The sequence below is a fragment of the Larus michahellis genome, chromosome 33 (genome assembly GCF_964199755.1).
Source record: "Larus michahellis chromosome 33, bLarMic1.1, whole genome shotgun sequence".
Taxonomy (NCBI): Eukaryota; Metazoa; Chordata; class Aves; order Charadriiformes; family Laridae; genus Larus; species Larus michahellis.
Genome location: NC_133928.1, coordinates 83,307 through 110,877, shown reverse-complemented (window position 1 = coordinate 110,877; position 27,571 = coordinate 83,307). Strand labels below are relative to the sequence as shown.

Here is a 27,571-nt window from a genome sequence, read left to right as displayed (position 1 = left end):
CAGTTCATCCCAGTCCCCCCTTAGACCCCCCCCCAGCCCACCCCAGTGCCCCCAGTTCATCCCAGTCCCCCCTTAGACCCCCCCCCCAGCCCACCCCAGTGCCCCCAGTTCATCCCAGTCGCCCCTCAGGACACCACCCCCCCCCCCATCCCATCCCAATGCCCCCAGTTCATCCCAGTCCCCCCTTAGGCACCCACCGGTCCATCCCAGTGCCCCCCCCCCACCCCCGACACCCTCAGCCCATCCCAGTGCCCCCAGTTCATCCCGGTCCCCCCTTAGATCCCCCCCCCAGCCCATCCCAGTGCCCCCAGTCCCTCCCAGTTCCCCCCCCCAGCCCCTCCCGGGGTCGTGATCCCACATCCTGCCCCCGCCCGACCCGGGGAAACGCTCAACAAAGGAGTTTCCTGCTGGGGGGGCCCGGACGCCTGGGTCCCTCCCGGACGCCTGGGTCCCTCCCTGCCAACGGGAGGGGGCCTGGGGGGGGGAGGGGGCCACAGCCGCAGGCCGGCCGCTTTCCCGCTGCCTCAAGTTGCCCAAAGTCGCCCAAACTTTCCCCAAACTTCACCCCTCCCAGACGCCTGGGTCCCTCCAGGAGCCCCCCAAAAGTGGGGGGGGGGGGGGCCAGGGTGGGACCCGGACGCCTGGGTCCCCTCGGAGGGGACCTGGGGGGTGGGAGGGGGCAGCCCGGACGCCCGGGTCCCCCCAGCTGTGGGGCACAGGAGAGGGGGCCTGGACGCCTGGGCCCCCCCGCACCGGTGCCGCTATGGGGCTGTGGCTGCTCTGGCTGTGGGTCCCGCTGGGCTTCGCCGAGGAGGGTGAGTGAGGGGGGCTGCGGGAGGGGGGTGTGGGGCCCCGACGCCTGGGTCCCCTCGGGATGGGGGTCCCGAACTCCTGGGTCCCCCTGGGGATGGGGAGGGGGATCAAGGGGTCCCGAATGCCTGGGTCCCCTCGAGATGTGGGTCCCGGACGCCTGGGTCCCCTGGGGACGGGGAGACCAGGACCCCCCCTCCCACCCCGAGGGGACCCAGGTGTCTGGGGCTGGGGGGGTGGGTGTCACCACAGTATCCCCCCTTGTCACCCCCCCGTGTCCCCCCCAGAGACGCTGCTCAACACGCGGCTGGAGACGAGTGACCTCAAATGGACCGTGTACCCCCCGGGGGAGGGGCAGGTGAGGGGACGGGGTGGGGGACACGGGGACAGGGGGGACGTGGGGGGACAGGGGGGACGTGGGGGGACACTGGGGGGATGTGGGGGACACGGGGACAGGGAGAGCGGGGTGTCCCCATCGTCGCTCACCTCCCTGTCCCCCGCCATGTTCCCCATCTGTGTCCTCCCTAATCCCCCCCAATGTCCCCTATGTCCCCCGATCCCTCATGTCCCCCTCCCTCCCCATTCTCCCCCTGTCCCACCGTGTCCCCCATGTCCCCCCCCATCCCCATGTCCCTTGATGTCCCCCCTGTCCCCCCATCCCCATGTCCCCCCGTCCCCTCTGTCCCCTGTGTCCCCCCTGTCCCCATGCCCTCCCATCCCTAATCTCTCCCCATGTCCCCTAATGTCCCCCCCGTCCCCCATGTCCCCTCCTGTTCCCATGTCCCCTTGTTTCCCCCGTGTCCCCACATCACTGTCCCACCATGTGCCCGTGTCCTGCCTTGTCCCCGTGTCCCCCCGTGTCCCACATCCCTTAATGTACCCCCACGTCCCCCCCGTTCCCTTTCCCTGTGTCCCCTCACATCCCCCTGTCCCCCTGTCCCCCCGTCCCCCTGTCCCCATGTCCCCCTATGCCTGATATCCCCCGTCCCTAATGTCCCCCGTGTCCCCCCTATTCTCCTGTCCCTATGTCCCCCTGTCCCCCATATGTCCCCCTGTCCCCCCATCCCTAATGTCCCCCCATCCCTAATGTCCCCCATATGTCCCCCTGTCCCCCCATCCCTAATGTCCCCCCCGTCCCCCGTATGCCCCCCTGTCCCCCCATCCCTAATGTCCCCCCATCCCCAATGTCCCCCCCGTGCCCGCGTCCCCCCATGTCCCCCCGTCCCTGCTGTCCCCCCCGTCCCTGCGGTGGCAGTGGGAGGAGCTGAGCGGGCTGGACGAGGAGCGCCAGGCCTCGGTGCGCACCTTCGAGGTCTGCTCGGGGCTGGGCCCCCCCGGCCCCCCCCAGAACAGCTGGCTGCGCTCGGGCTGGGTGCCGCGCCGGGGGGCCACCCACGTCTACGCCGAGCTGCGCTTCACCCTGCTGGCCTGCGACAGCCTGCCCCGCCCGCGCCACGCCCGCCACGCCCGCCGCGGGGACACCCCCGCGGACACCGACACCCCCATGGACACCCCCAGGGACGTCCTCGGGGACACGGACGTCCTCGGGGACGCCCCCGGGGACATCCCCAGGGACGGACCCACCCACTGGGGTGCTCTGGGGGATGGTCCCGGCGGTGAGGATGCCCTTAGCAACGGCCCCGGCTACCGGGATGCTGCTGGAAATGGCCTTGGCAACAACCCTGGCAACCAGGATGCCCTTAGCAACAGCCCTGGCAACCGGGATGCCCTTAGCAATGGCCTTGGAAACGGTCCTGGCAACCGTGATACCCATAGCAACGGCCCTGGCGACCATGGTGCTCTTAGCAAGGGTCTTGGCAACGATCTTGGCAACCACGATGCTCATAGCAACGGCCCTGGCAACCACGATGCCTGTAGCAACAGCCTTGCAAACGGCCCTGGCAACCACGATACCTATAGCTACAGCCCTGGCAACCACATTTCTCCTAGCAACGGCCATAGAAACCAGGATGTCCGTGGCAACGGCCTTGGCAACGACCCTAGAAACCGCGATGCTCCTGGCAACGGCCTTGGAAACGGCCCTGGCAACCACATTTCCCTTAGCGACGGCCCTGGCAACCGTGATGCCCGTAGCGATAGCCCTGGCAACCATGATGCTCTTAGCGACAGCCCTGGCAACCATGATGCTCTTAGCAACAACCTTGGCAACGGCCCTAGAAACCGCGGTGGTCCTGGCAACGGCCTTGGAAACGGCCCAGGCAACCACATTTCCCTTAGCAACAGCCCTGGCAACCGCGATGCCCGTAGCGCCGGCCCCTCCCGCCGCCGCCGCAGCCCGTCCCCCCCCCGCCCCTGCAAAGAAACCTTCAACGTCTTCTACCACGAGGCGGACGCCGACACGGCCACGGCCCTGACCCCCCCCTGGATGGAGAACCCCTACGTCAAGGTGGACACGGTGGCGGCCGAGCACCTCTCGCGCCGGGCGGGGGGCGCCGGGGGGGGCCGGCCCTCCGGCCGCGTCAACCGCAAAACCCTGCGCTTGGGGCCCCTGAGCCGCGCCGGGTTTTATCTGGCCTTCCAGGACCTGGGGGCCTGCATGGCCCTGCTCTCCGTCCGCCTCTACTTCCAGCGCTGCCCCGAGGTCACCACGCGACTGGCCCGCTTCCCGGCCACCGTCCCGCGGGAGCTGGTGGCCCCGGTGGCCGGACAGTGCCTGGAAGGGGCCGTGCCGGCGGGGGCCGGGGCCCCCGTCATGTATTGCCGGGAGGACGGGAGGTGGGCAGAGCCCCCCGCCCAGGGCTGCGTCTGCGGCCCCGGCAGGGAGCCCGATGGGGGGCTGGGGTGTCGCGGTGAGTGATGGGGGGGGGGGGCACGTTGGAGCGGCCTGGGGGGGGCTTTGGGGCGGTCCTGAGGGTCCCTGGGGAGGGGTCGGAGCAGCTGGGGGGGCTCTGGGTGTGAGTTGGAGCAGCCTGGGGGGCTCCAGGGGGGTCCTGGGGGGCTCTGGGGATGAGTTGGAGCATCCAGGGGGGCTCTGGAGGTGTGTTGGAGCAGCCGGGGGGGACTCTGGGGGGGTCCTGAGGGTCCCTCAGGGTGAGTTGGAGCATCCTGGGGGGCTCCAGGGGGGTCCTGGGGGGCTCTGAGGGGAAGCTGGAGCAGCCTGGGGGGCTCCAGGGGGTCCTGGGCGTGAGTTGGAGCAGCCTGGAGGGCTCTGGGGGGGTTCTGAGGGCCCTGGGGGGCAGTTGGAGCAGCCGGGGGGGCTCTGGGGGTCCCTGGGGGGATCTGGAGGTGAGTTGGAGCATCCTGGGGGGCTCCAGTGGAGTCCTGAGGTCTCTGGGAGGGAGTTGGAGCATCCTGGGGGGCTCCGGGGGGGTCCTGAGGGTCCCTGGGGGGTGGTTTGGAGCAGCCTGGGGGGCTGTAGAGGGTCCGGGGGGGCTCTAGGGGGGGGTTGGAGCAGTCTGGGGGAGTCTGGGGGTCCCTGGGGGGGAGTTGGAGTGTCTTGGGGGGCTCTGGGGGTCCCTGGAGTCTCTGGAGGGGGGTTGGAGCATTTGCGGGGGGCTCAGGGGGGGTCCTGGGGAGCTTGGAAGGGACCAGGGGGGTCCTTGGGGGGTCTGGGGGGGGCTTAGGGTCCCTGGGGGGGGAGTTGGAGCACGCTGGGGGTCTGGGGGAGCACTCGGACGCCTGGGTCCCTTCTGACCCCTCTTCGCCCCCCTCCCCCCCCCAGCCTGCCCTCCCGAAACCTTCAAGGCGGAGGCGGGGGGGGGTCGGTGCGAGCCCTGCCCCCCCCTCAGCCAGGCCCCCTCCCCCGGGGCCACCTCCTGTCCCTGTCGCCCCGGCTTCTACCGGGCCCCCGGCGAGGGACCCGCGCTGCGCTGCTCCGGTCAGCACGGGGGGGGACGGGGGGGGCACGGGGGGCTGGGGACATGGGGGGGGCACGGGGGGAGACATGGCGGGGCACGAGGAGGGTCTGAGAGGGACATGGGGGGGGGACATGGGGGGGGCCTGGAGGTGGGGGTGGGGGGCTGTTGGGGATCCGAACTCCTGGGTCCCTGGGTCTGGGTGGGGGGGGGTCCCAGACGTCCGGCTCCTTGGGTGGGGGGCAGATGGGGCCATGGGGGGGCCTGAACTCCCAGATCCGTGGGTCGGGGGGGGTCCCAGACACCTGGATCCATGGGGGGGGGGGGCGCAGGGTGCCGGGACGCCTGTGTCCCTGGGTTTGGGGGGGTGTCTCCCACCCCTATGGGTGGTGCCCCCCCCTCACCCCCCATCTTGCCTCCCCCCCCAGCCCCCCCCTCGGCCCCCCGTAGCCTGGTGGCCCGGCTGAACGGCTCGGGGGTACGCCTGGAGTGGAGCACCCCCTTGGACGGGGGGGGACGCCCCGACATCACCTACGCCGTGGGGTGCCGGGCCTGCCCCGAGCGGGCGCCCTGCGGCCCCTGCTCCCGCCTGGCCTTCGTCCCCGCGGCCACCGGCCTCCGCGTCCCCGGCGTCACCGTCACCGGCCTCCGGCCCTACGTCACCTACGGCTTCAGCGTCAGCGCCCGCAACGGCGTCTCCCACCTCAGCCCCCTCCCGGCCCCCGCCCAGGAGCTCAACGTCACCACCACCAAGGACGGTGAGAGGCCGGGGCTGGGGGGGGACACGCGACCCCCCCACAAACCCGGCTGGGACCCCAAAATCCATCGGGGGGCCCCCAAAATCCATCCTGGGACACCCCCCCCCAGGAACTTGATCCGGGACCCCAAAACCTCACCTGGCACCCCCAAAACCCATCCTGGGACCGTCTCTCGGGCTCCCAAACCCATCCTGGGACCCCGGAAATCCATCCTGGGACCCCAAAACCTGAGCTGGGACCCCCAGAACTTGATCTGGGACCCAAAAACATCACCTGGGACCCCCAAACCCATTGTGGGACCCCCAAACCCATCCTGGGACGCCAAAACTCATCATAGGACCCCAAAATACATCCTGGGACTCCCGAAACTTGATGTGGGACCCCAAAACCTCACCTGGCACCCCCAAAACCCATCCTGGGACCATCTCTCGGGCTCCCAAACCCATCCTGGGACCCCGGAAATCCATCCTGGGACCCCAAAATCCATAACGGGATGTGAAAAATCCATCCCGGGATCCCAAAATCCATCCTGGGACCACCCCTGGGACCCCAAAACCTGAGCTGGGACCCCCAGAACTTGATCTGGGACCCCAAAACGTCACCTGGGACCCCCGAATCCATTGTGGGACCCCCAAACCCATCCTGGGACCCCCAACCCCATCCTGGGACCCCAAAACTCGTCATAGGACCCCAAAATACATCCTGGGACTCCCAAAACTTGATCTGGGGCCCCAAAACCTGACCTGGGGCCCCTAAACCTGGTCTTAGACCCCCAAAACCTACCCTGGGGCTCCAAACCCACCCTGGGACCCCCCCCGGGACCCCCCCCAGACCCCTAAATCTGCCTTGGAACCCCCAAAACCTGACCTGAGGCCCCTTGGGATCCCCCCGCCCCCCCCCCAGTGCCGCTGCCGGTGTATGACGTGGTCCGGATCGGGGGGTCCCCCACGGGGGTGACGCTGTCGTGGCCGACCCCCCCCCCGGCCCCCCCCGGGGGTCACGTCCTCGACTACGAGGTCAAATACTACGAGAAGGTGAGGGGGGGGGGGCATCGGGGGGAGGTTCTGGGGGGTCCCGGGGGTCACTGAAGGGCTCCAGGAGGACATTTGGGGGTCCTGGGGGTATTGGGGAGCTCACAGGGGCATCGGGGGGGGGTCCCAAGGGACAAGGGGGGGACCTGGGGGGCATCTGGGGGTGCTGAGGGGTCCTAGAGGCTGCTGGGGGGGGCTTCTGGGGGATATTTGGGGGGAGCTGGGGGGCATTGGGGGTCTCGGAGGGGACCCAAGGGACACTGGGGAGTCCTTGAGAGGCACTGGGGGTGCCTGGGGGGCATTGGGGGGGCCCTGAGGGGCATCTGGGGGGTATTGGGGGTCCCTGGGAGGGACTGGGGGGGCCCTGAAGGGGACTGGGGGGGCCTGGTGCTATTGGGGGGGCTCTGGGGGTTTTGGGGGTCCCTGAGGGGGTATCGGGGGTGCTGGGGCGGGGGGGGGCATCTGACTCCTGTAGGTGGGGGGCGGCGAGGGCCCCCCCATGTTCCTGAAGGTGCCGGCGCCGCGGGCGGAGCTGGGGGGGCTGCGCCGGGGGGGCCTCTACGGGGTGCGGGTCCGGGCCCGCTCCGAGGCCGGGTACGGGGACTTCGGCCCCGAGACCGCCGTCACCACCCAGGGCGCCGGTGAGCTCCCCCCCGAGCCCCCCCCCACCCCAAAGCCCCTCCTTACCACCCCCCCGGGACCCCCCAACGCACCTGCACCCCCCAATGCCCCCCCAGCCTCCCCCGGGGCCCCCCAACCCACCCCAAAACCCCCTGGGACACCCCAAGACCCACCCCAGACCCCCCCCAACTCCCCCCCCCGCGACCCCCCTGATCCCCTGGGACCCCCCCGGGACCCCCCCAACCCCTTTGGGACCCCTGTAACACCCCTGGGAGCCCCCCCTCTGCCCCCCCCAATCCCTTTGGGACCCTGGGGGACCCCCGTAACCCCCCTGGGAGCTCCCCTGGGACCCCCCCAACCCATTGGGACCCCTTTGGGACCCCCACAACCCCCCCTGGGACCTTCCCGACCCCTTTGGGACCCTGGGGGCCCCCCCGGCCTCCCCGGCCCCCCGGCACTGACGGGTGCCTGCAGAGGGGTCGCGGGGGGAGCACGGGGGGCTGGTGGCAGGGGCGGCCGCCCTGGGGGGGCTCCTGGTGCTGGCGCTGCTGGCGGGGACCCTGCTCTGCTTCAGGTGAGGGGGGGGCTGGGGGGGGCGCGGGGGGGTCCGGGGTGTCCCTGGGGGGGGGGCAGGGGTCTGGAAGGGAGTCCCTGGGGGGGCTCTGGGGGTCCTGGGGGGGCTCAGGGCGGGAATTGGAGCATCCTGGGCGTCCCTGGGGGGGGTTCTGAGGTCCCTGGGGGGGCTCTGGGCGTCCTGGGGGTCCCTGGGATCCCAGGGTGAGACGGGGGGGGGGGGACTGGGGGGGGGTTTCTGGGGGGTCCCTGGGGTCTCAGGGTGGGTCAGGGGGGGCCTGGGGTATTTGGGGGCATCGGGGGGGTCCCGGGGGGTCCTTGGGGACCCTGGGGGGTCTCAGGGGGCTGCAATCCCCCTGTCACCATGTTCCCCCCCCCCCCCCGGCAGGCGCCACAGCCACCGGCACAAGGAGGACGCGGATCGGCACGGCCACCACGGTGAGGGTCACCCGGGGTCACCCAGTGTCCCTGACCTCGGGGTGACAGTGTCACGGGGTCACCCGGTGTCCCCACATCCCCCTGGTGACGGTGACGGTGGCACTGTCCCCGTGTCCCCCTGCCCCTGGGGTGATGGTGATGGTGACGGTGGCACTGTCCCCGTGTCCCCCTGCCCCTGGGGTGATGGTGATGGTGACGGTGGCACTGTCCCCGTGTCCCCCTGCCCCTGGGGTGTTGGTGACGGTGACGGTGACGGTGGCACTGTCCCCGTGTTGCTGGTGGCAGGCGGGAAGCTGTACATCGACCCCCTGACCTACGAGGACCCCGGGGTGGCCCTGAGGGACTTCGCCCAGGAGATCGACGTCGCCTGCGTCAAGATCGAGGAGGTCATCGGGGCAGGTGACAGCCCCCGGCCCAGCCGTGTCCCCAGCCGTGTCCCCAGTGGTGGCCCTGCCCTTTTTCCCATTGATGTCCCCGGTGATGTCCCCAATGATGTCCCCATCCCTATCCCCATCCCTGTCCCCAGTGATGTCCCAAATGTCCCCCCTTCTGTCCCCAGGGGAGTTCGGGGAGGTGGGAGGGGGCTCTGGGGGGCTGTCCCTGTCCCACGATGTCCCCAATGTCCCCGTGTCCCCAGGGGAGTTCAGGGAGGTGTGGGGGGGCTCTGGGGGGGCTGTCCCTGTCCCACGATGTCCCCAATGTCCCCGTGTCCCCTCTGTCCCCAGGGGAGTTCGGGGAGGTGTGGGGGGGCTCTGGGGGGCTGTCCCTGTCCCACGATGTCCCCAATGTCCCCGTGTCCCCAGGGGAGTTCAGGGAGGTGTGGGGGGGCTCTGGGGGGGCTGTCCCTGTCCCACGATGTCCCCAATGTCCCCGTGTCCCCTCTGTCCCCAGGGGAGTTCGGGGAGGTGTGGGGGGGGGCTCTGGGGGGCTGTCCCTGTCCCACGATGTCCCCAATGTCCCCAATGTCCCCATGTCACCAGGGGAGTTCAGGGAGGTGGGGGGGGGGGCTCTGGGGGGCTGTTCCTGTCCCACGATGTCCCCAATGTCCCTGTGTCCCCAGGGGAGTTCAGAGAGGTGTGGGGGGGGGCTCTGGGGGGCTGTCCCTGTCCCACGATGTCCCCCATGTCCCCGTGTCCCCCCTGTCCCCAGGGGAGTTCAGGGAGGTGTGGGGGGGCTCTGGGGGGCTGTCCCTGTCCCACGATGTCCCCCATGTCCCCGTGTCCCCCCTGTCCCCAGGGGAGTTCGGGGAGGTGTGCCGGGGCCGGCTGGCGCTGCCGGGGCGCCCCGAGTCGCCGGTGGCGGTGAAGACGCTGAAGGGGGGCGCGGGGGAGCGGCAGCGCCGGGATTTCCTGGGGGAGGCCGCCCGCATGGGGCAGTTCGCCCACCCCAACGTGGTGCGGCTGCGCGGGGTGGTGACGGCCAGCGCCCCCGCCATGATCCTCACCGAGTTCATGGAGAACGGCGCCCTCGACGCCTTCCTGCGGGTACGGGGACACGGGGACAGTGGGGGGGATGTGGGAACATGGGGAGACACGGGGGACACCGAGGACATGGGGGGGATGTAGGGGACATGGGGTCACAGGGGACATGGGGGACACACAAGAGGTGGGGGGGGATATGGGGGACACGGGACGTCCGGGACACGGGGGAAGTGGGGACATTGGGGACGCTTGGGATACAGGGGGACGTGGGGGGACACTTGGGATATGGGTGACATGGGAGATATGAGGGACATGGAGGACGTGGGGGACACATGAGACATGGGGGACACGGGGAGATGGTGGGGGACGCTTGGGATATGGGGCACGTGGAGGACATGGTGGGGGACACTTGGGACATGGGTGACATGGGGGACACGTGGGGTATGGGGGACACACAGTGGCACAGCAGACGGGGGCCACCAGCAGCGTGTCCGAGGTCACCACCATGAGGTGACCGTGTCCCCGCAGGGCCGGGTGGGGACGCTGGGCCCGCTGCAGCTGGTGGCCATGCTGCGGGGCATCGCGGCCGGCATGCGGTACCTGGCCGAGACCGGCTTCGTCCACCGCGACCTGGCTGCCCGCAACATCCTGGTGGACGCCCAGCTGGTCTGCAAGGTCTCCGACTTCGGGCTGTCCCGCGCCCTGGAGGAGGAGAGCTCGGCCGACCCCACCTACACCAGCTCCCTGGTGAGGAGGGCACCCCCCCGGGGGGCGGGGGCTGGCTGGACGCCTGGGCCCTCTGCGGGGATGGGGTCTCACCGGGGTTGGGGTGTCTTCGGAATTGGGGTCTCACCGGGGTTGGGGTCTCTCAAGGGTTGAAGTCTCTCAGGGGCTGGGGTCTTTCCAGGGTTGGGGTCACTCCAGGGTTGGGGTCTCACCAAAGTTGGGGTCTCTCCAGGGTTGGGGTTTCTCCAGGGTTGGGGTCTCTCCAGGGTTGGAGTCTCACCAAAGTTGGGGTCCAATCAGGAATGGGGTCCCACCAGGGTTGGGGTGTCTCTAGAATTGGGCTCTCACCAGGGTTGGAGTCTCTCAAGGGTTGAAGTCTCTCAGGGGCTGGGGTCCCACCAGGGTTGGGGTGTCTCCAGGGTTGAGGTATTTCCAGAGTTGGAGTCCCTCTGGAATTGGGATCTCACCCGGGTTGGGGTCTCGCAGGGGTTGAGGTTTCTCAGGGGTTGGAGTGCCTCAAGCGTTGGGGTCCCACCAAAGTTAGGGTCTCTCCAGAGTTGGGGTCCCACCAGGGTCGGGGTTCTCCAGATGCCCAGATCTCTCCAGGGTTGGGGTCCCTCCGCGGTTTGGGGCCTCAGACACACCTGGGTCCCACCAGGGCTGGGGTCTCAATAGGGTCGGGGTCCCACCAGGACCGAGGTTCTCCGGGCTCTCAGTAGGGTTGGGCGCCCTGGAGGATTTGGGGTCCCCCCAGGGTTGGGGTCCCTGGGGAGGGGGGTTCCTGGGGGGGGGGTCGCCCGTCTGCCTGGGTCACCCGCCAGCACCCGGTGGCAGGGGGGGAAGATCCCCATCCGGTGGACGGCGCCGGAGGCCATCGCCTTCCGCAAGTTCACTTCGGCCAGCGACGCCTGGAGCTACGGCATCGTCATGTGGGAGGTGATGTCCTTCGGGGAGCGACCCTACTGGGACATGTCCAACCAGGACGTGAGTCGCCCCGGGGTCCCGGGGGGGCGGGGGGGGGGGCGCACCCGGATGCCGGGGTCCCCAGGGGATGGGGGGCAAGGGGGGCACCCGGACACCTGGGTCCCCCTCGGGGTGGGAGGTCCTATGGGTGGAGGGTCCCCAGGACTCCTGGGTCCCATGGTGGACGGGGGGGTGGGGGGCAGAGCTACCGGGTTGGGGGGTTGGGATCCAGGTGTCTGGGCCCCCCAAGTGTGGGGAGAGGCAGTTGGAGCCTCCTCAGGAGCAGCTGGGGGCGATCAGGGGTAATTAGGGCTAATTGGGGGTAACCAGCCCCCAGCTGCTGCGCCCGCACGCCGGGGTCCCTGGTAGGTCAGGGGGTCACCGGCAATCCTGGGGACCCCCCCCCGGGAACCTGGGACCCCGGGAGCGGGATCGGGGGGGCCCGGACGTCTGGGTCCTCTATGGGGCAGGGGCTTTGCTGGGTCCCCCATGGGGCAGGGGGTCCCCTGGATGCCTGCGTCCCCAGAAGGGGGGGTCGGAGGCCCCAGACGCCTGGGTTGTCCCCCTCCCCGGGCCACCCGCATCTCCTGACCCCCATGTCCCGTGTCCCCCCCCCCTTCCCAAGGTGATCAACGCCATCGAGCAGGATTACCGGCTGCCGCCGCCCCCCCGCTGCCCCACGGCGCTGCACCGCCTGATGCTGGACTGCTGGCAGCGCGACCGCAACGCCCGGCCCCGCTTCCCCGACATCGTCAGCGCCCTCGACCGCCTCATCCGCCACCCCGCCACCCTCCGCGTCACCGCCCCCGACACCCACCGGTGCGCGGGGCCGGGGGGCACGGACGCCTGGGCTCATGGGTGGGGGGTCCCAGGGTGCCTGAGTCTATGGGTGGGGGGTCCCAGGAGCCTGGGTCTATGGGTGGGGGGTCCCAGGATGCCTGAGTCTATGGGTGGGGGGTCCCAGGAGCCTGGGTCTATGGGTGGGGGGTCCTAGGATGCCTGAGTCTATGGGTGGGGGGTCCCAGGGTGCCTGGGTCCTTGGATGGTGGGGGTCCCAGGAGCTTGGGTCTATGGGTGGGGGGTCCCAGGAGCCCGGGTCCTTGGGTGGTGGGGGGTCCCAGGAGCCTGGGTCTATGGGTGGGGGGGTCCCAGGAGCCTGGGTCTACGGGTGGGGCGTCCTAGGATGCCTGAGTCTATGGGTGGGGGGTCCCAGGAGCCTGGGCCCTTGGGTGAGGGGGTCCCAGGGTGCCTGAGTCTATGGGTGGGGGGTCCCAGGGTGCCTGGGCCCTTGGGTGGGGGGTCCCAGGAGCCTGGGTCTATGGGTGGGGGGTCCCAGGATGCCTGAGTCTATGGGTGGGGGGTCCCAGGAGCCTGGGTCTATGGGTGGGGGGTCCCAGGAGCTTGGGTCTATGGGTGGGGGGTCCCAGGAGCCTGGGTCCTTGGGTGGTGGGGGGTCCCAGGAGCCTGGGTCCATGGGTGGGGGGGTCCCAGGGTGCCTGGGTCCATGGGTGGGGGGTCTCCTGGACACCTGGGTCCCCCTGGGGCAGGGCGTTATGGGGTGCCGTGGGGCTGAGCCAGTCCCTGGTCCCCCCGCAGGCCGTCCCCGCCCCGGCTGGCGCAGCCCGGCCCCCCCGGCCCCCCCGGGCCCCCCTTCGCCTCGGTGGGCGAGTGGCTGCGCACCCTCCAGCTGGGCCGATACGAGGAGACCTTCAGCAGCGCCGGCGTCACCAGCCTGGAGCTGCTGCCGCGGCTGCGCAGCGAGTACGGGGGGACACGGGGGGACACGGGGGGACACGGGGGCGCGGGGGCACCTGGGGACATGTGGGGACGCAGGGGGACAAGGGGGCGTAGGGGGACAGGGGGACATGGAGGGACATGGGGACGTGGGGGTCACAGGGTGACGCCGGGATGGGCGGGGCATGGGGGCATAGGGGGATATGGGGACATGATGAAATAGGGGGACACGGGGACAGAGGGGACATGGAGGCGTAGGGGAGATACAGGGACATGGGGGGAGACAGGGATACGGGGGGACACGGGGACAAGGGGGGGACAAAGGAACGTGGGGGGGGATACAGGGACATGGGGTGACATGAGGGGACATGGGGGGCCAGGGGGGACGTGGGGACATGTGAGGACATGGGGGACACAGGGACATTGGGGGGGATACGGGGACGTGGGGGGACATGAGGGTACATGTGGGGACACAGGGAAACGAGGGGCATACGGGGGACATGGGGGGACATGGGGGATGGGGGACACAGGGGGGTGTTGGGGACATGGGGACACAGGGGGGTCATCAGGGCACATGGGGGGACACGGGGAAATGAGGGGACATGGGGACAGGGGACATCTGGGGAGATGGAGGGATGTGGAACGTGGGGGGACGTGGGACCTTGGGGGACGCGGGGGACATGAGGGGGGCAGAGGGACACACGGGGGACGTGGGGCCACGGCGGTGACCCCCGTTGTCCCCCGCAGGGACCTGCTGCGCATGGGGGTGACGCTGGCCGGCCACCAGCAGCGGATCCTCGACAGTGCCCAGAGCCTGCAGAGCCCCCCCAAGGGAGACCCCCACTTCTGAGCCCACCCCCCCCCGCCCCCGGCCCCGGCCCTGCCAAGATGGCCACCAGGGCGCCACGGACCCGCTCAGAGGGGCTGGGCCCTGGGTGAGTCACCAAGATGGCCGCCAAGCCAAGATGGACACCCCGAGATGGACGTCGAGTCGAGATGGCCGCCCCGAGATGGCTGCCAAGCCAAGATGGCCGCCAAACCAAGATGGCCGCCCCAAGATGGCCATCAAACCAAGATGGCTGCACCAAGATGGCCGCCAAACCAAGATGGCCACCACAAGATGGCCACCAAGCCAAGATGGCCGCCACAAGATGGCCACCAAGCCAAGATGGCCACCCCAAGATGGCCGTCAAACCAAGATGGCCGCCACAAGATGGCCGCCCTGCGCCCTGCCCTGTGTTACCAAAGCGTGACTTTGCCCCATGATGTCACTGTGACATCACTGGCGCCGCCGACGTTGTCGCTTGCTGCCCGGGGACTCCAGGTTGGTGATGTCACGGGGTGGTGGGCGGGGCCTGGCGTGTGATGTCACGCCCCCGGCGCGCCTGTGCTGTCACCACTCACAACCTCATTGGCCCCTCCCCGGTGATGTCATAAGGGCCCTGATGATGTCGCAGCTCCTTGGCCCCGCCCTTTCTGTTGATCCGGAGTGGGCGGGGTCAGGGAAGCCACGCCCAGGGGTGACGCGCGGGTGGGCGTGGCCCAGATGGGCGTGGTCTGGGTGGGCGGGGGCCACAAGTGGGCGTGGTCTCAGTGGGCGGGGCCCTCCCGGGGGTTTTATTGTGCTCCTTCGGGGCAGGTTTTCCCCAAATTCTGTTATTTATGGCCCGAAGTCGCAGCCAATAAAACGCGGCGACGGCGGCTCCCCCGCGCCCCGCCCGCCGTATGCAAATGAGGGGGCGGGGCCAGCCAGGGGCGTCCTCGATGTCCCCGGCGTCCCCAAGGCCACCACGGTCCCCAGCATCACCAAGGGCCATCGTGATCCTGGGCGTCCCCAAGGCCACCACGGTCCCAGCTGTCCCCGTTGTCCCCAAGGGCCACCACAACCCCAGCTGTCCCCAAGGTCCCCAAGGCCACCACGGTCCCAGCTGTCCCCGTTGTCCCCAAGGGCCACCACAACCCCAGCTGTCCCCAAGGTCCCCAAGGCCACCACGGTCCCAGCTGTCCCCGTTGTCCCCAAGGGCCACCACAACCCCAGCTGTCCCCAAGGTCCCCAAGGCCACCACGGTCCCAGCTGTCCCCGTTGTCCCCAAGGGCCACCACAACCCCAGCTGTCCCCAAGGTCCCCAAGGCCACCACGGTCCCAGCTGTCCCCGTTGTCCCCAAGGGCCACCACAACCCCAGCTGTCCCCAAGGTCCCCAAGGCCACCACGGTCCCAGCTGTCCCCATTGTCCCCAAGGGCCTCTGCAACCCCAGGTGTCCCCAAGGCCACCACGGTCCCAGGTGTCCCCATGGTCCCAGGTGTCCCCGTTGTCCCTGAGGGCCACCACAACCCCAGCTGTCCCCAAGGTCCCCAAGGCCACCACGGTCCCAGCTGTCCCCGTTGTCCCCAAGGGCCTCTGCAACCCCAGGTGTCCCCAAGGCCACCACGGTCCCAGGTGTCCCCATGGTCCCAGCTGTCCCCGTTGTCCCCAAGGGCCACCACAACCCCGGCTGTCCCCAAGGTCCCCAAGACCACCATGATCCCAGGTGTTCCCACAGTCCCAGGTGTCACCAAGGGCCACCATGATCCTGGGTGTCACCATGGTCCCCAAGGCCACCACGGTCCCACGTGTCCTCATGGTCCCCGTTGTCCCCAAGGCCACCACGGTCCCAGGTGTCCCCATGGTCCCCATAGTCCCAGGTGTCCCCATAGTCCCAGGTGTCCCCCTTGTCCCCAAGGGCACCACGGTCCCTGGTGTCCCCACGGTCTCCAATGTCCCCGTTGTCCCCACGATCTCCAGTGTCCCCAGAGCCACCAAGGTCCCAGATGTCCCCCCGGTCCCCCATGTCCCCCCGCCCCCAGATGTCCCCACGGTCCCAGGCGTCCCCGGCCAGGGCCCCGGCCGTCCCCTGCAGGGTCCAGGTCAGCAGGGCCAGGCGCAGGCGGAGGTGGCGGGTGTCCCCCCGCGTCCCCCAGCCCTGTCCCCTCCCCAGCTGGGCCGCCAGCGCCGGCAGCGTGTGGCCCCCCCGGCCCAGCAGCACGTGGCGGAAGGGGGTGACCAGGGGGGACACGAAAGGGGACAGGAGCGAGGCCTCCGCCTGGGGACAGGGATGGGGACAGGGACGGGGACACCATCAGTGGGGTGGGGACAGGGATGGGGACAGGGACGGGGACACCATCAGTGGGGTGGGGACAGGGATGGGGACAGGGACGGGGACACCGTCAGTGGGGTGGGGACAGGGATGGGGACAGGGACGAGGACACTGTCAGTGGGGTGGGGACAGGGATGGGGACAGGGACGTGGTCAATGAGGACAGGGATGGGGACAGGGACGGGGACACCATCAGTGGGGTGGGGACAGGGATGGGGACAGGGACGTGGTCAATGGGGACAGGGATGGGGACAGGGACGGGGACACTGTCAGTGGGGTGGGGACAGGGATGGGGACAGGGATGTGGTCAATGGGGACAGGGATGGGGACAGGGACGGGGACACTGTCAGTGGGGTGGGGACAGGGATGGGGACAGGGACGTGGTCAATGGGGACAGGGATGGGGACAGGGACGGGGACACCATCAGTGGGGTGGGGACAGGGATGGCGACAGGGACGGGGACACCGTCAGTGGGGTGGGGACAGGGATGGGGACAGGGATGAGGACACCATCAGTGGGGTGGGGACAGGGATGGGGACAGGGACAGGGACACCATCAGTGGGGTGGGGACAGGGATGGGGACAGGGATGTGGTCAATGGGGACAGGGACAGGGACGGGGACACCATCAGTGGGATGGGGATGGGGACAGGGACAGGGACACTGTCAGTGGGGTGGGGACAGGGATGGGGACGGGGACAGGGACGTGGTCAATGGGGATAAAGACAGGGACAGGGACGGGGACACCATCAGTGGGATGGGGACAGGGACGGGGATGGGGACAGGGACGTGGTCAATGGGGACAGGGACAAGGGTGGGGACACCATCAGTGGGGACAGGACAGGGACGGGGACACGGTCAATGGGATGGGGACAGGGACGGGGTTGGGGACGTGGTCAACGGGGACAGGGACGGTGACGGGGTGACAGTGATGATGACACGGCCATGATGCGGGCGTCGAGGGGACAGGGTGGGTGACAGGGTGGCAGGGTGGCAGGGTGGCAGGGTGACAGGGTGACAGGGTGGCGGTGCCACTCACGGCCATGATGCGGGTGTTGAAGCCGCGGTTGAGCCGCTCGTTGGTGCCGTCGGAGCCGGCCATTTCCCGGCGCAGCCTCTCGGCCGCTCGCACGACGTCCCCGCGGGCCGAGGACAGGGACTGCAGGGACAGCCCCCGGCCCTGGGGACAGCGGGGGCGTTGGGGACACCGCGGGGACGGCCCCAGCGCCACACTGGGCTCTACTGGGCTGTACTGGGCTATACTGGTTCATACTGGTCTGACCTGGAGGGGCGCCAGGCGCCGCAGCAGCGCGTCCCCCAGGGCGCCGGGGTCCAGGGGCAGCCCCAGTGTCCCCCAGTGTCCCCCGATACCCTCCCAGTGCCCTCCCAGTGCCACACTGGTCTATACTGGTCTATACTGGGCTATACTGGTCCATACTGGTCCATACTGGTCTGACCTGGAGGGGCGCCAGGCGCCGCAGCAGCACGTCCCCCAGGGCACCAGGGTCCAGGGGCAGCCCGTGTCCCCCAGTGTCCCCCGATGCCCTCCCAGTGCCACACTGGTCTATACTGGGCTATACTGGGCTATACTGGTCCATACTGGTCTGACCTGGAAGGGCGCCAGGCGCTGCAGCAGCGCGTCCCCCAGGGCACCAGGGTCCAGGGGCAGCCCCAGTGTCCCCCAGTGTCCCCCAATACCCTCCCAGTGCCCTCCCAGTGCCACGCTGGTCTATACTGGGCTATACTGGTCTACACTGGTCTATACTGGTTCATACTGGTCTGACCTGGAGGGGTTCCAGGCGCCGCAGCAGCGCGTCCCCCAGGACGCCGGGGTCCAGGGGCAGCCCCAGTGTCCCCCAGTGTCCCCCGATACCCTCCCAGTGCCCTCCCAGTGCCACACTGGTCTATACTGGTCTATACTGGTCCATACTGGTCTGACCTGGAGGGGCGCCAGGCGCCGCAGCAGCACGTCCCCCAGGGCACCAGGGTCCAGGGGCAGCCCCAGTGTCCCCCAGTGTCCCCTGATACCCTCCCAGTGCCACACTGGTCTATACTGGTCTATACTGGTCCATACTGGTCTGACCTGGAGGGGCGCCAGGCGCCGCAGCAGCGCGTCCCCCAGGGCACCGGGGTCCAGGGGCAGCCCCAGTGTCCCCCAGTGTCCCCCGATACCCTCCCAGTGCCCTCCCAGTGCCACGCTGGTCTATACTGGGCTATACTGGTCTACACTGGTCTATACTGGTTCATACTGGTCTGACCTGGAGGGGTTCCAGGCGCCGCAGCAGCGCGTCCCCCAGGGCACCAGGGTTCAGGGGCAGCCCCAGTGTCCCCCAGTGTCCCCCAGTACCCTCCCAGTGCCCTCCCAGTGCCACACTGGTCTATACTGGGCTATACTGGGCTATACTGGTCTGACCTGGAGGGGCGCCAGGCGCCGCAGCAGCGCGTCCCCCAGGGCGCCGGGGTCGAGGGGCAGCCGGGCGTCGTGGCCCAGGCGCAGCAGGAGGTGGGCGGCCACCGCGGCCACCGCTCGGGCCACCGCCGGCAGCCGCCCCCGCAGCCGCCCCTGCAGCCGCCCCAGCGTGTCCTCGCGTGTCCCCAGCGCCGCCCGCGACCACCCCCCCGGCGCCTGCGGGGACACGGGGGGGGGGACATGGTGACGGGGACAAGGGGACACGGGGACGTGGTTGGTGACGGGGACAAGGGGACGCAGAGGGGACGTGGGGACACGTGGGGGGGGACATGGAGACACGGTCATTGAGGGGGACAAGGGGACACGGAGGGGACGTGGGGACACGAGGGGGGGCATGGGGTGCACGCGGTCACGGGGACACGGAGGGACGTGGGGACAGGGACTCAGGGGGACACGGGGACACGCGGGGACGTGGTCGGTCACGGGGACACGGAGGGCCGTGGCCTGCGGTGGGGGCACCGGGGGGGGGACACGGGGACGATTCACGGGGACACGGGGGTGACACGGGGACACTTGGGACCACCCGGGGGGGACGTGGGGGTGGCCAGTGATGGGGACGTGATCCATGATGGGGACACGGGGGCGGGGGGGGGGGGTGACACGGGGACCCCCCACCTCGTCGAAGCCGAGCTCCAGGGCCGGGACGCCGGCGGCGGCCGTGAAGGGGAAGGCGCCGCTTTCGGGGGGCAGCGGCCGGATCCTGGGGGGGGGTCCCAGGCGTCGAGGGGTGGGGGGTGGGGGGGGTGCCGAGCCCTCCCCTCCCCCCCCACCCCCCAACGCCCCTCCCCCACCCCCCCGGGGGGGGACCCAGGGGTTTGGGGAACCCCTTCCCTCCCCCTCCCCCTCCCCCAAGGGGGGGATCCCGCCGTTCGGCCCCGACCCCCCGACCCCCCCCGCAACATCCCCGCTCCTTCCCCCGCCCCGGACCCACCCGACCCCCCCCCCGGACCCCCCCCCCGGCGCTCACACGTCACTCTCCCAGCCCCGCCCCGGCCGCGTCACCGCCTCCAAGAGGCTTTTCCCGCCCTCGTTGGGGCTCTCCACCTGGGGGGGGGAGGGGTGATGAGCCGGGGGGGGGGGGGGGAGGGGGGGGACGTCACGTGACACGACACCCCTCCCCCACCCCCCCCCCGGCCCCTCCCCCCACCTGGCCCAGGGCGCTCTCCAGGAGGTTGACCAGCATCGGGCTGGTTTTGGCCACAAAACGGTCGTCACCTGGTGGGGGGAGGGGCGTCAGGTGATCCCAGGTGGCCGGGGGGGGGGTGGGGGGAGGGGGGGGAGGGGACATCCCCTCCCCCCGTCCTGGGGTGGGGGAGGGGCTCACCCAGCATGGCCTGGTCCAGGCTGATGTAGGCGGCGGCTTTGGTGTGGAGGAGGTCGGGGTAACCCTGGGGGGGTCACGGGGGGACACGGTCAGTGATGGGGACATGGGGGGGACACAGGGACACGTGGGGACACGGGGGGGACATGGGGACACGGGGACACACGGGGACACAGTGACAGGTACACGAGGGGACATGGGGGGACACGGTCAGTGATGGGGACACGGGGGGGACACGAGGATATGGGGGGACATGGCAACACGGGGACACGGGGGGACACGGGGGACACATGGGGACACGGGGACACAGTTGGTCACGGGGACATGGGGGGACACGGGGGGACGTGGGGACATGGGGGGGTCAGAGGGACATGGGGGGGACGTGGAGACATGGGGGGGGACACGGGGACACGGGGGTTCATGGGGACATGGGGGGGACACATGGGGACACATGGGGACAGGGGGACATGGGGGGGTCACAGGGACACGGGGGGACGTGGAGACATGGGGGGGGGGGACACATGGGGACACGCGGGGGGGACACGGGGACACCCCGCCGTGGGGACTGACCTCCAGCCACTCGGTGGCCCCCAAGTGCCCGAACTCGCCCCCGTCCCAGCTGACGAAGAGCAGCGTCCGGCGGAGCTGGAACCCTGCGGGGGGCGGGGCCGGGGTCACGGGGGGGTCACGGGGGGGTCACGGGGGTCAGGGGGGGTCACGGGGGTCGGGGGGGGTCACGGGGGGCCAGGGGCGACCCAGCATCCAGAGGGTCACAGGGGCCGGGGGGGGTCACACGGGGCTGGGGGGGGTGATGGGGGGGGGGGTCAGAGGCATCCAGGGGCCCAAACCCCGCCCTTTTCCCACCCCAATGCCCCGCCCCCCCGGCCCCACCCCCTCTGGCCCCGCCCTCCGGCCCCGCCCTCACCGTCCCGCCCAATGGCGGCGAAGAGCCGGGCCAGCTCCAGCAGGAGGGCGGTGCCCACCCCCGAGGCCGCCGCCCCCGGCCCCAGCGAATCGCGCTGCGCCCCCACGATGACGTAACAGTCTGCGAGGGGGCGGGGTCAGCCAGGCTCCGCCCCCCCAGCCCCGCCCCAGCCCCACCCCATCAAACCACACACCCCCTTTAGCCACACCCACCCGAGCCCCGCCCATCAACCACACCCAGCTTGGCCACACCCCCAAAAGGCCACACCCCCGGGGTTGATCCCACCCCCCTCTTTGCCCCACCCCCTTTGGCCCCGCCCCTTCGGCCACACCCCCAACCCGGTTCCCACCCGACCGCGCCCCCGGTTGGCCACGCCCCCAAACAAACCACGCCCCCCAACAAACCACGCCCCCCCCGGGGCTTTTCCCTATGGACACCCCCCCCCCCCCTCCCCCCGGGCTTGTCCCTCCCCCTCCCCGGCCCCACCCTCCCCGTAGCCCCTCCCCTCGCGGCCACGCCCACAAAGGCCACGCCCACAAAGGCCACGCCCCTGACCGGGCTCCAGCCGCCCCTCCAGGGCCCCGAAGACGCTGGTGAGGGTCCCCGGCGCCGTCCCCGGGGCCACACTGAGCCGCAGCCGCCGCCCCCCCGCGCCCGGCCGGTACCGCAGCCCCCGGGAGGGGGGGGGGCCCCAGTGGGGGGGGGCCTGAGGAGCCCCCAACACCCTGCGGGGAAGGACCCGGGCGTCCGGGGGGGGGACCCGGGCACGGGATTTCCCCCCCCCCCCCCCCATCCCCTCCCCAGGGACCCAGGAATTTGGGGGCACCCGGGTGTCCGGGGGGGGGCGGGGGAGACACCCACGAATTTGAGGGGGTCCCCGGAGTTCGGGGGGGGCCCAGGTGTCCGGGGCGCAGCAGCTGGGCCCCTCCCGGGGGCTGATGACCCCTAATTAGCCCTAATTGCCCTCAGCTGCTCCTAATGAGGCTCCAACGGCCTCTGCCCCACCTGGGCTCCCTCCGCGCCCCCCCCCGTCCTCCCTCAGGGGACCCGGGGGTCTGGGGGTGTCAGAGGAAGCCCCCCCTTCTCCCCCCCCCCCCCCAGCAGGTAGGTGCCCCCCCCCCACGCAGGGACCCAGGCGTTTTGGTTGGGGGGGGGGAACCCATGGGGAGGTCCCAGGAGTCCGGGGGGGGGTCCCAGGGGGGGTCCCGGGGGGCCGGGGCGGGACCCCCGTGGGCGCGGGGGGGTCGGTACCGCAGGAGGCGGGCGGCGGTGTTGGCGCTGAGGGGGTGGACGGGGATGGGGGGCACCCCCGGGGGGCGGCGGGGGGGGGCCCGGTTGGTGAAGGAGGGGAACCCCCGGCTGTAGGGGTCCCCCGCCCCCTCCTGTACCTGCGGGGAGCGCTCAGAGACGGGGACCCCCCCCCAACCCCCCCCCCAGCACCCCCAAATCCCCCCCAAGGCCCCCCATCCACCCCCAGCACCCCCAAAATGCCCCCAGATCCCCCCCCCAAATCCCCCCTAGGCCCCCCCCACATCCACCCCAGCACCACAAATTCCCTCCCAGCGCCCCCCAAGGCCCCTCATAACCAGCCCCCCCCCAAATCCCCCCGGTTGCCCCCCAGCCCCCCCAGTCCCCCAACCCACCCCCTCCCAGCCCCCCAGCACCCCCCAAACCCACAGTTGCCCCCCATCCCCCCCCCAGGATCTCCCAGAATACCCCCAGGTGCCCCCCATATTTCCCCCCGAGACCCCCCCCATCCCCCAATTACCACCCAGCCCCCCCCAGACCTTCCCCCCACCCCCCCCACTCCCAAATCTCCCCAACCCCAGCATGAGCCCCCCCCCAAACTGCCCTCACAGCCCTGCTGACCCCCCCCCCAATGTTCCCCCCCCCCCCCACTCACATGCACGGTGACAGCCGTGTCCCCCCCCAGCCCGGGGCCCCCCCCGGGCCCCGCCGTGTCCTGGGGGTCGGGGTACAGCAGCACCCCGATGGCCCCCGCCCCCGCCGCCGCCGCCACCTGCGGGACCCAGGCGTCCGGGGGGGACCCACATCCGCCCCTCCCCCCCCCCCCCCCCGCGAGGGACCCCACATCTGCCCCTCCCCCCCCCCCATAGAGGACCTGGTTCCTCCTCCCCCCCACCGGAGACCCATTGTCCCGCCCCTCCCCCCCCCATAGGGGACACCACCATCCTCCCCTCCCCCCCCATAGGGGACCCAGCATCTTGCCCCTCCCCCCCCCAACGGTCCCCCTGCCCCTCCCCCCCCCCCCGAAGACCCCATTGTCCCGCCCCTCCCCCGCCATAGGTGACCCCAGCATCCTCCCCTCCCCCCTGTAGCAGACCCAGGGTACCCCCCCCCTCCCCCCCCCCCCCCCCCCCCAGCCCACCTTGGCGGCGGGGGGGCCCCTCCCCAGGCGCAGCAGCAGCAGGTTCCCGCGGGGCGACACCCCCCGCGCCCGCAGCAGCGCCAGGTCCTGGGGGCGGCCATAGTGCCCATAGACCAGCCCCCCCTGCGGGGCCGGGGGTCAGCGGGGGGGGGGTCAGGGTCAAGATCGGGATTGGGGTCAGGAAGAGGGTCAAGGTCAGGGGTCGGGATCGGGGTCACGTGTTGGGGGTCGGGTGTCAGGGTCGGGGGGTCACCGTCAGGGGTCGGGGTCAGGGGTCAGTAAGAGGGTGGAGGGGGGGTCGGGTGTCAGGGTCGGGGGGGGGGGGGGGGGGTCAGGGCCCAGGATCAGAGGTCAATGTCGGGGTCAGGGTCGTTGCCGGGGGTGGGGTCAGAGGTCGGGGGTCAGAGGTCGGGGGTTACCGTGGCGTTGCCGGGGGCGCTCCAGGCGCAGAAGGCCTCGGGGTCGAGGCGGAGCCGCTCCAGCTCCCGCCCCCCCGCGTCCACCCACAGCAGCGAGGCCGACCCCCTGCGGGGTCAGAGGTCAGGGGTCACGGGGTCAGGCTCCCCCCAGTCTGCCCCCCCCAGCCCCCCATCACCCCCCGCGACCCCTGACCCCCCCATGACCCCTGGGACCACCCCCCCGACCCACTATGCCCCAGACCCCTATGACCCCTGTGACCTTTGACCTTCCATGACCCCCCACCCCTGAACCCTCCATCCCCCCGTGACCCTTGACCCGTGTGATGCCCCACCCCCTCCTCCTGTGACCCCCCCGTGACCCCTTTGACCTTCTGCGACCCCCCACCCCCGAGACCCCCCACCCCTGAACTCCTCCATCCCCTATGACCCTTGACCCCTGTGACCCCCCCATCCCCCACGATGACCCCCTACCCCCCCCATGCCCCTTGACCTCTGACCCCCCCGGTGACCCCTGACCCCGTACCGCGTGGGGAGGGGGAGGGGCTGGGGGCGGCTCCAGGCCCGGCTCAGCCCCGCCCCCGCCATGGCGCTCAGCACGGCCTGCGCCAGGCCCCGCCCCCGCTCCGACCCCGCCCCGTGCGGCCCCGCGCTCACCTCCCTGGGGTCAGGGGTCAGGGGTCACAGACGGGGTCAGGGGTCATGGGCAGGGGGGGCAAAGGGAAGCGTGTGTGTGTGTCCCCCCCCGCCCCAGGGTGAGGGTTGGGGGTCAGGGTACCCCCAGCAGGGTCAGGGGTCAGAGGTCAAGGGCAGGCCTTCAGGGTCAAGGTACCCCCCCCCGGGTCGGGATTGGGTCAGGGGTCAAGGGTCAAGGGTTAAGGGTCAGGGTCAGCACGGCACCTCATAGGGTCACGATTGGGGTCAGGTGTGAGGAGCGGGGGGGCGGGTCAGGGGTCAGCATAGGGGTCAGGGGTCAAGGTCGGGGGGGTCAGGGGTCCAGGTTTGGGGGGGGGTGGGGGGTGGTGTTGTGTCAGGCTCAACACAACCGGGTCACAAGGGGCCCCTCCCATGGGGTCAGGATGGGGGTCAGGGGTCAGGGGTCACGGCCGGGGTCAGGGGTCACGCACCGCACCCAGGCCTCCACCCGCTCCTCGCGCAGGTGCCGCTGCAGCAGCTCCCGCAGGCGGGGCCAGGGGGGCGGGGCCTCGGCGCTGGCTCCGCCCCCCGCCTCCTCGGGGGCGGAGCCTGGTGGTTCAGGCCCCGCCCCCGCCCCGCCCCCGCAGGGGGAGTGTCCAATCCCGGCCACCAGCAGCCCTGGGGGGGCGGGGCCAGGGGAGGGGGCGGGGGGTAACGGGGTGTAACAGGATAATGGGGTAACGAGAGGGTGTAACGGGGGTAATGGGGTAACAGGGTGTAATGGTGTAACAGGCAGGTAAGGGGCGTAATGGGGGGTAATGGGGTGTAATGGTGTAACAGGCAGGTAAGGGGCGTAATGGGGGGTAATAACGGGGTGTAAGAGGGTAACGGGGGGTAAGGGGTCAAACAGGGTGTAATGGGGTAACAGGGTGTAATTGGGTAACAGGCAGGTAAGGGGTGTAATGGGGGATGATGGGGCAACAATGGGGTGTAAGAGGGTGTAACGAGCTGTAGTGGGGATAATGGGGTAACGGGGTGTAACGGGGGGGTAAGGGGTGGAACAGGCTGTGTAATGAGGTAATGGGGGTGTAACAGGGTGTAATGGGCTAATGGGGTAACAGGGTCTAATGGGGTGTAATTGGGATAATGGGGTAATGGGGTGTAATGGGGAATAATGGGCTAATGAGGTAACGGGGTGTAACAGGGGTGTAATGGGGTAACAGAGGGGTAAGGGGTGTAATGGGGTATAAGGGGCTAATGGTGTAACGGGGTGCAATGGGGGTAATGGTGTAATGGGGATACTGATGTAATGGGGTGTAAAAGGGGGTGTAGGGGGGGAAACGGGGTGTAAGGGGTATGACAGGGCAGTGGGGTAACAGGGATGATGGTGTAATGGGCTATTGGGGTGTAAGGAGATGTAGAAAGGGGGAAGGGGGTGTAAGGGGTTGTAAAGGGGGTAACAGGGTGTAACGGTGTAAGGGGTATAAGAGGGCAATGGGGTAACGGGGGTAACGGTGTAATGGGGTAAGGGGTGTAAGGAGGTGTAAAGCAGGGTAACGAGGTGTAAAAGGGGATACCGAGGGGTAAGGGGTGTAAGGGGGTCACCGCTGATCCCTACCGGCCAGGAAGGCGGAGGCGGAGCCCAGCGCCAGGGTGGCGAGTGGGTGGAGCCGGGGGCGTGGCCGGGGGCGTGGCCGGGGGCGTGGCAGACGCACGATGGGGCCCCGCCCCTCCCCCTCCTCCTCCTCCTCCTCCTCCGGGTCCCCTCCCCCCCCCCGGGGGTCCCGGTGCCGGGAGTACGACACGGCCCCTCCCCCCGGGGGCTGCGGCACCGCGTCACCCCCCGCCCGGGCGACGGGGCCCTTTCGGGGGGGGGGGGGGGAGGGGGGGCCCGGACACCTGGGTCCCTTTTTGGGTGGGGACGGGGGGAACTGGGGCCCCTTTTGGGGGGGGGAGGGGGGATCTGGGTCCCCATCGCGGGGGGAGGGGGGGGCCGGACACCTGGGTCCCTTTTTGGCGGGGCGAGGGGGGGGGCGGGGGGGGGTGTGTGTGGAATTGGGTCCCCTACGGGGGGGGAGGGGGGATGTGGGTCCCCTTTGGGGGGGATGGGGGGGGAACTGGGTGCCCTTTTGGGGGGGGAGGGGGTGTCCCGGACGCCCGGCTCCTCTTTCGATGGGGGGGAAGGTGGGGGGGGGAATGGGGTCCCCTGGAGGGGGGGGTGGGGGTTTGCTGGACACCGGGGTCCCTTTTGGGGGCTGGGGGGTGGGATGTGGGTCCCCGTCGGGGGGGGGGGAAGTGGGGTCCCGGACGCCGGGGGTCCCCTTTTTGGGGGGAAAGGGGGGGGAATTGGGTCCCCTAGAGGGGGGAGGGGGAACTGGGTCCCCTTTTTGGGGAGGTTCTGGGTCCCCATCGCGGGGGGAGGGGGGAGCCCGGACACCTGGGTCCCCTTTTGCGGGGGGGGGAGGGGGATCTGGGTCCCCTTTTGCGGGGGAGGGGGCGATCCGCGTCCCCTTTTTTGGGGGGGTTGGGGTGTCCCGGACGCCTGGGTCCCCTTTTTTTCCGGGGGGGGGGGGCCATTACCCGGCCACGGAAGCAGCGCCTCAGGGTCTCCATCGCTGCCGGGTCCTTGGGGGGGGCCCAGGAGGCTTATGGGGGGGCCCAAGAGGGGTCCGGGGGGCCCAGGAGGCTGCACCCCCCCCCCACCCCCCCATAGGGTGGACTTTGCCCCCAGCCAGACTTTGTGTCCCCCCCGCCACCTCCCCGTGTTCCCCCCCCACCAAAAATCCCCCCCCCCGAGCCCACCACGTCCCCCCTGACCCCCCAAACCGCCCCCCCCACCCCCCAGGCCCCCCCCGACCCCGCTCACCCCGAGGCCGCTCGGTCCCGCTCTGCCCCCGCCCCCCCCCCCCCCCCGCGAGGCGCCAAAAGGGGGCGGGGCTTTGTGTGGGAGGGGGCGTGGTCTTGTGGGAAGGGGCGGGGCTTTGTGGGGAAATCGGGGCGGGGCTTTTCGTGGAGGGGGCGTGGTCTCGTGGGGAAGGGACGGGGCTTTCTCAATGAGTGGGCGTGGCTCTACGGGGAAAGGGGGCGTGGCCACGCAGAGGCCCCGCCCCGGCGCCGCCCGGTCTGGCTGCCCCTTATCTGACCCCGGTCAATGACCCCGGGGGGGCCGGGGGGGGGGTGTGTGTGTGGAGGGAAGAGGGGACCCAGGCGACCAGGGCCGGGGTGGGGGGTGGGGGTGTCCCAGGGTCTCTGGGGGGACCCAGGTGTCCGGGGGGGGGACCCAGGCGTCCAGGGGTTGACCTCGGGGCGGTGGTGGGGGGGGGGGGCGGTTCATCGGGGTCCCCGGGGACGGGGAGTCATGGGGAACCCAGCTGTCCTGGGGGCGGGGGGG

General features: G+C 70.7%; 2 protein-coding genes across 9 annotated transcripts; one reads left to right on the top strand and one right to left on the bottom strand.

Moving 5' to 3' along the window:
• Positions 1 to 301: 301 nt before the first annotated feature.
• On the top strand, positions 302 to 14,493 carry LOC141735407 (ephrin type-B receptor 4-like). The gene is made up of 16 exons (XM_074568102.1): positions 302 to 815; positions 1,098 to 1,168; positions 2,066 to 3,620; positions 4,493 to 4,648; positions 5,054 to 5,383; positions 6,287 to 6,417; positions 6,890 to 7,055; positions 7,510 to 7,609; positions 7,997 to 8,046; positions 8,332 to 8,445; positions 9,283 to 9,530; positions 9,996 to 10,214; positions 11,028 to 11,177; positions 11,782 to 11,975; positions 12,753 to 12,917; positions 13,638 to 14,493. Exons 1-16 carry the CDS (start codon positions 764 to 766, stop codon positions 13,738 to 13,740), a joined length of 3,804 nt encoding a protein of 1,267 aa, XP_074424203.1. The 5' UTR covers positions 302 to 763; the 3' UTR covers positions 13,741 to 14,493.
• On the bottom strand, positions 14,479 to 27,073 carry LOC141735405 (transferrin receptor protein 2-like). Of its 8 annotated transcripts, XM_074568093.1 has the most exons (19): positions 27,047 to 27,073; positions 26,761 to 26,805; positions 25,799 to 26,003; positions 24,672 to 24,858; positions 24,071 to 24,205; positions 23,548 to 23,653; positions 23,129 to 23,251; positions 22,643 to 22,759; positions 21,991 to 22,127; positions 21,295 to 21,464; positions 20,740 to 20,859; positions 20,385 to 20,467; positions 19,818 to 19,881; positions 19,641 to 19,708; positions 19,461 to 19,537; positions 19,109 to 19,193; positions 18,437 to 18,649; positions 17,063 to 17,203; positions 14,479 to 15,972 (listed from the first exon to the last, which is right to left on the bottom strand). In XM_074568093.1, the coding sequence occupies exons 2-19, from the start codon at positions 26,791 to 26,793 to the stop codon at positions 15,442 to 15,444; spliced, it is 2,595 nt and encodes an 864-aa protein (XP_074424194.1). In that variant the 5' UTR covers positions 26,794 to 26,805; positions 27,047 to 27,073; the 3' UTR covers positions 14,479 to 15,441. The 8 variants fall into 8 exon arrangements, with proteins under 8 accessions (XP_074424194.1, XP_074424195.1, XP_074424196.1 ...); XM_074568094.1 differs by lacking the exon at positions 24,071 to 24,205; XM_074568101.1 differs by lacking the exon at positions 19,109 to 19,193 and having other exon boundaries at positions 15,703 to 15,972.
• Between the last annotated feature and the right edge of the window lie 498 nt (positions 27,074 to 27,571).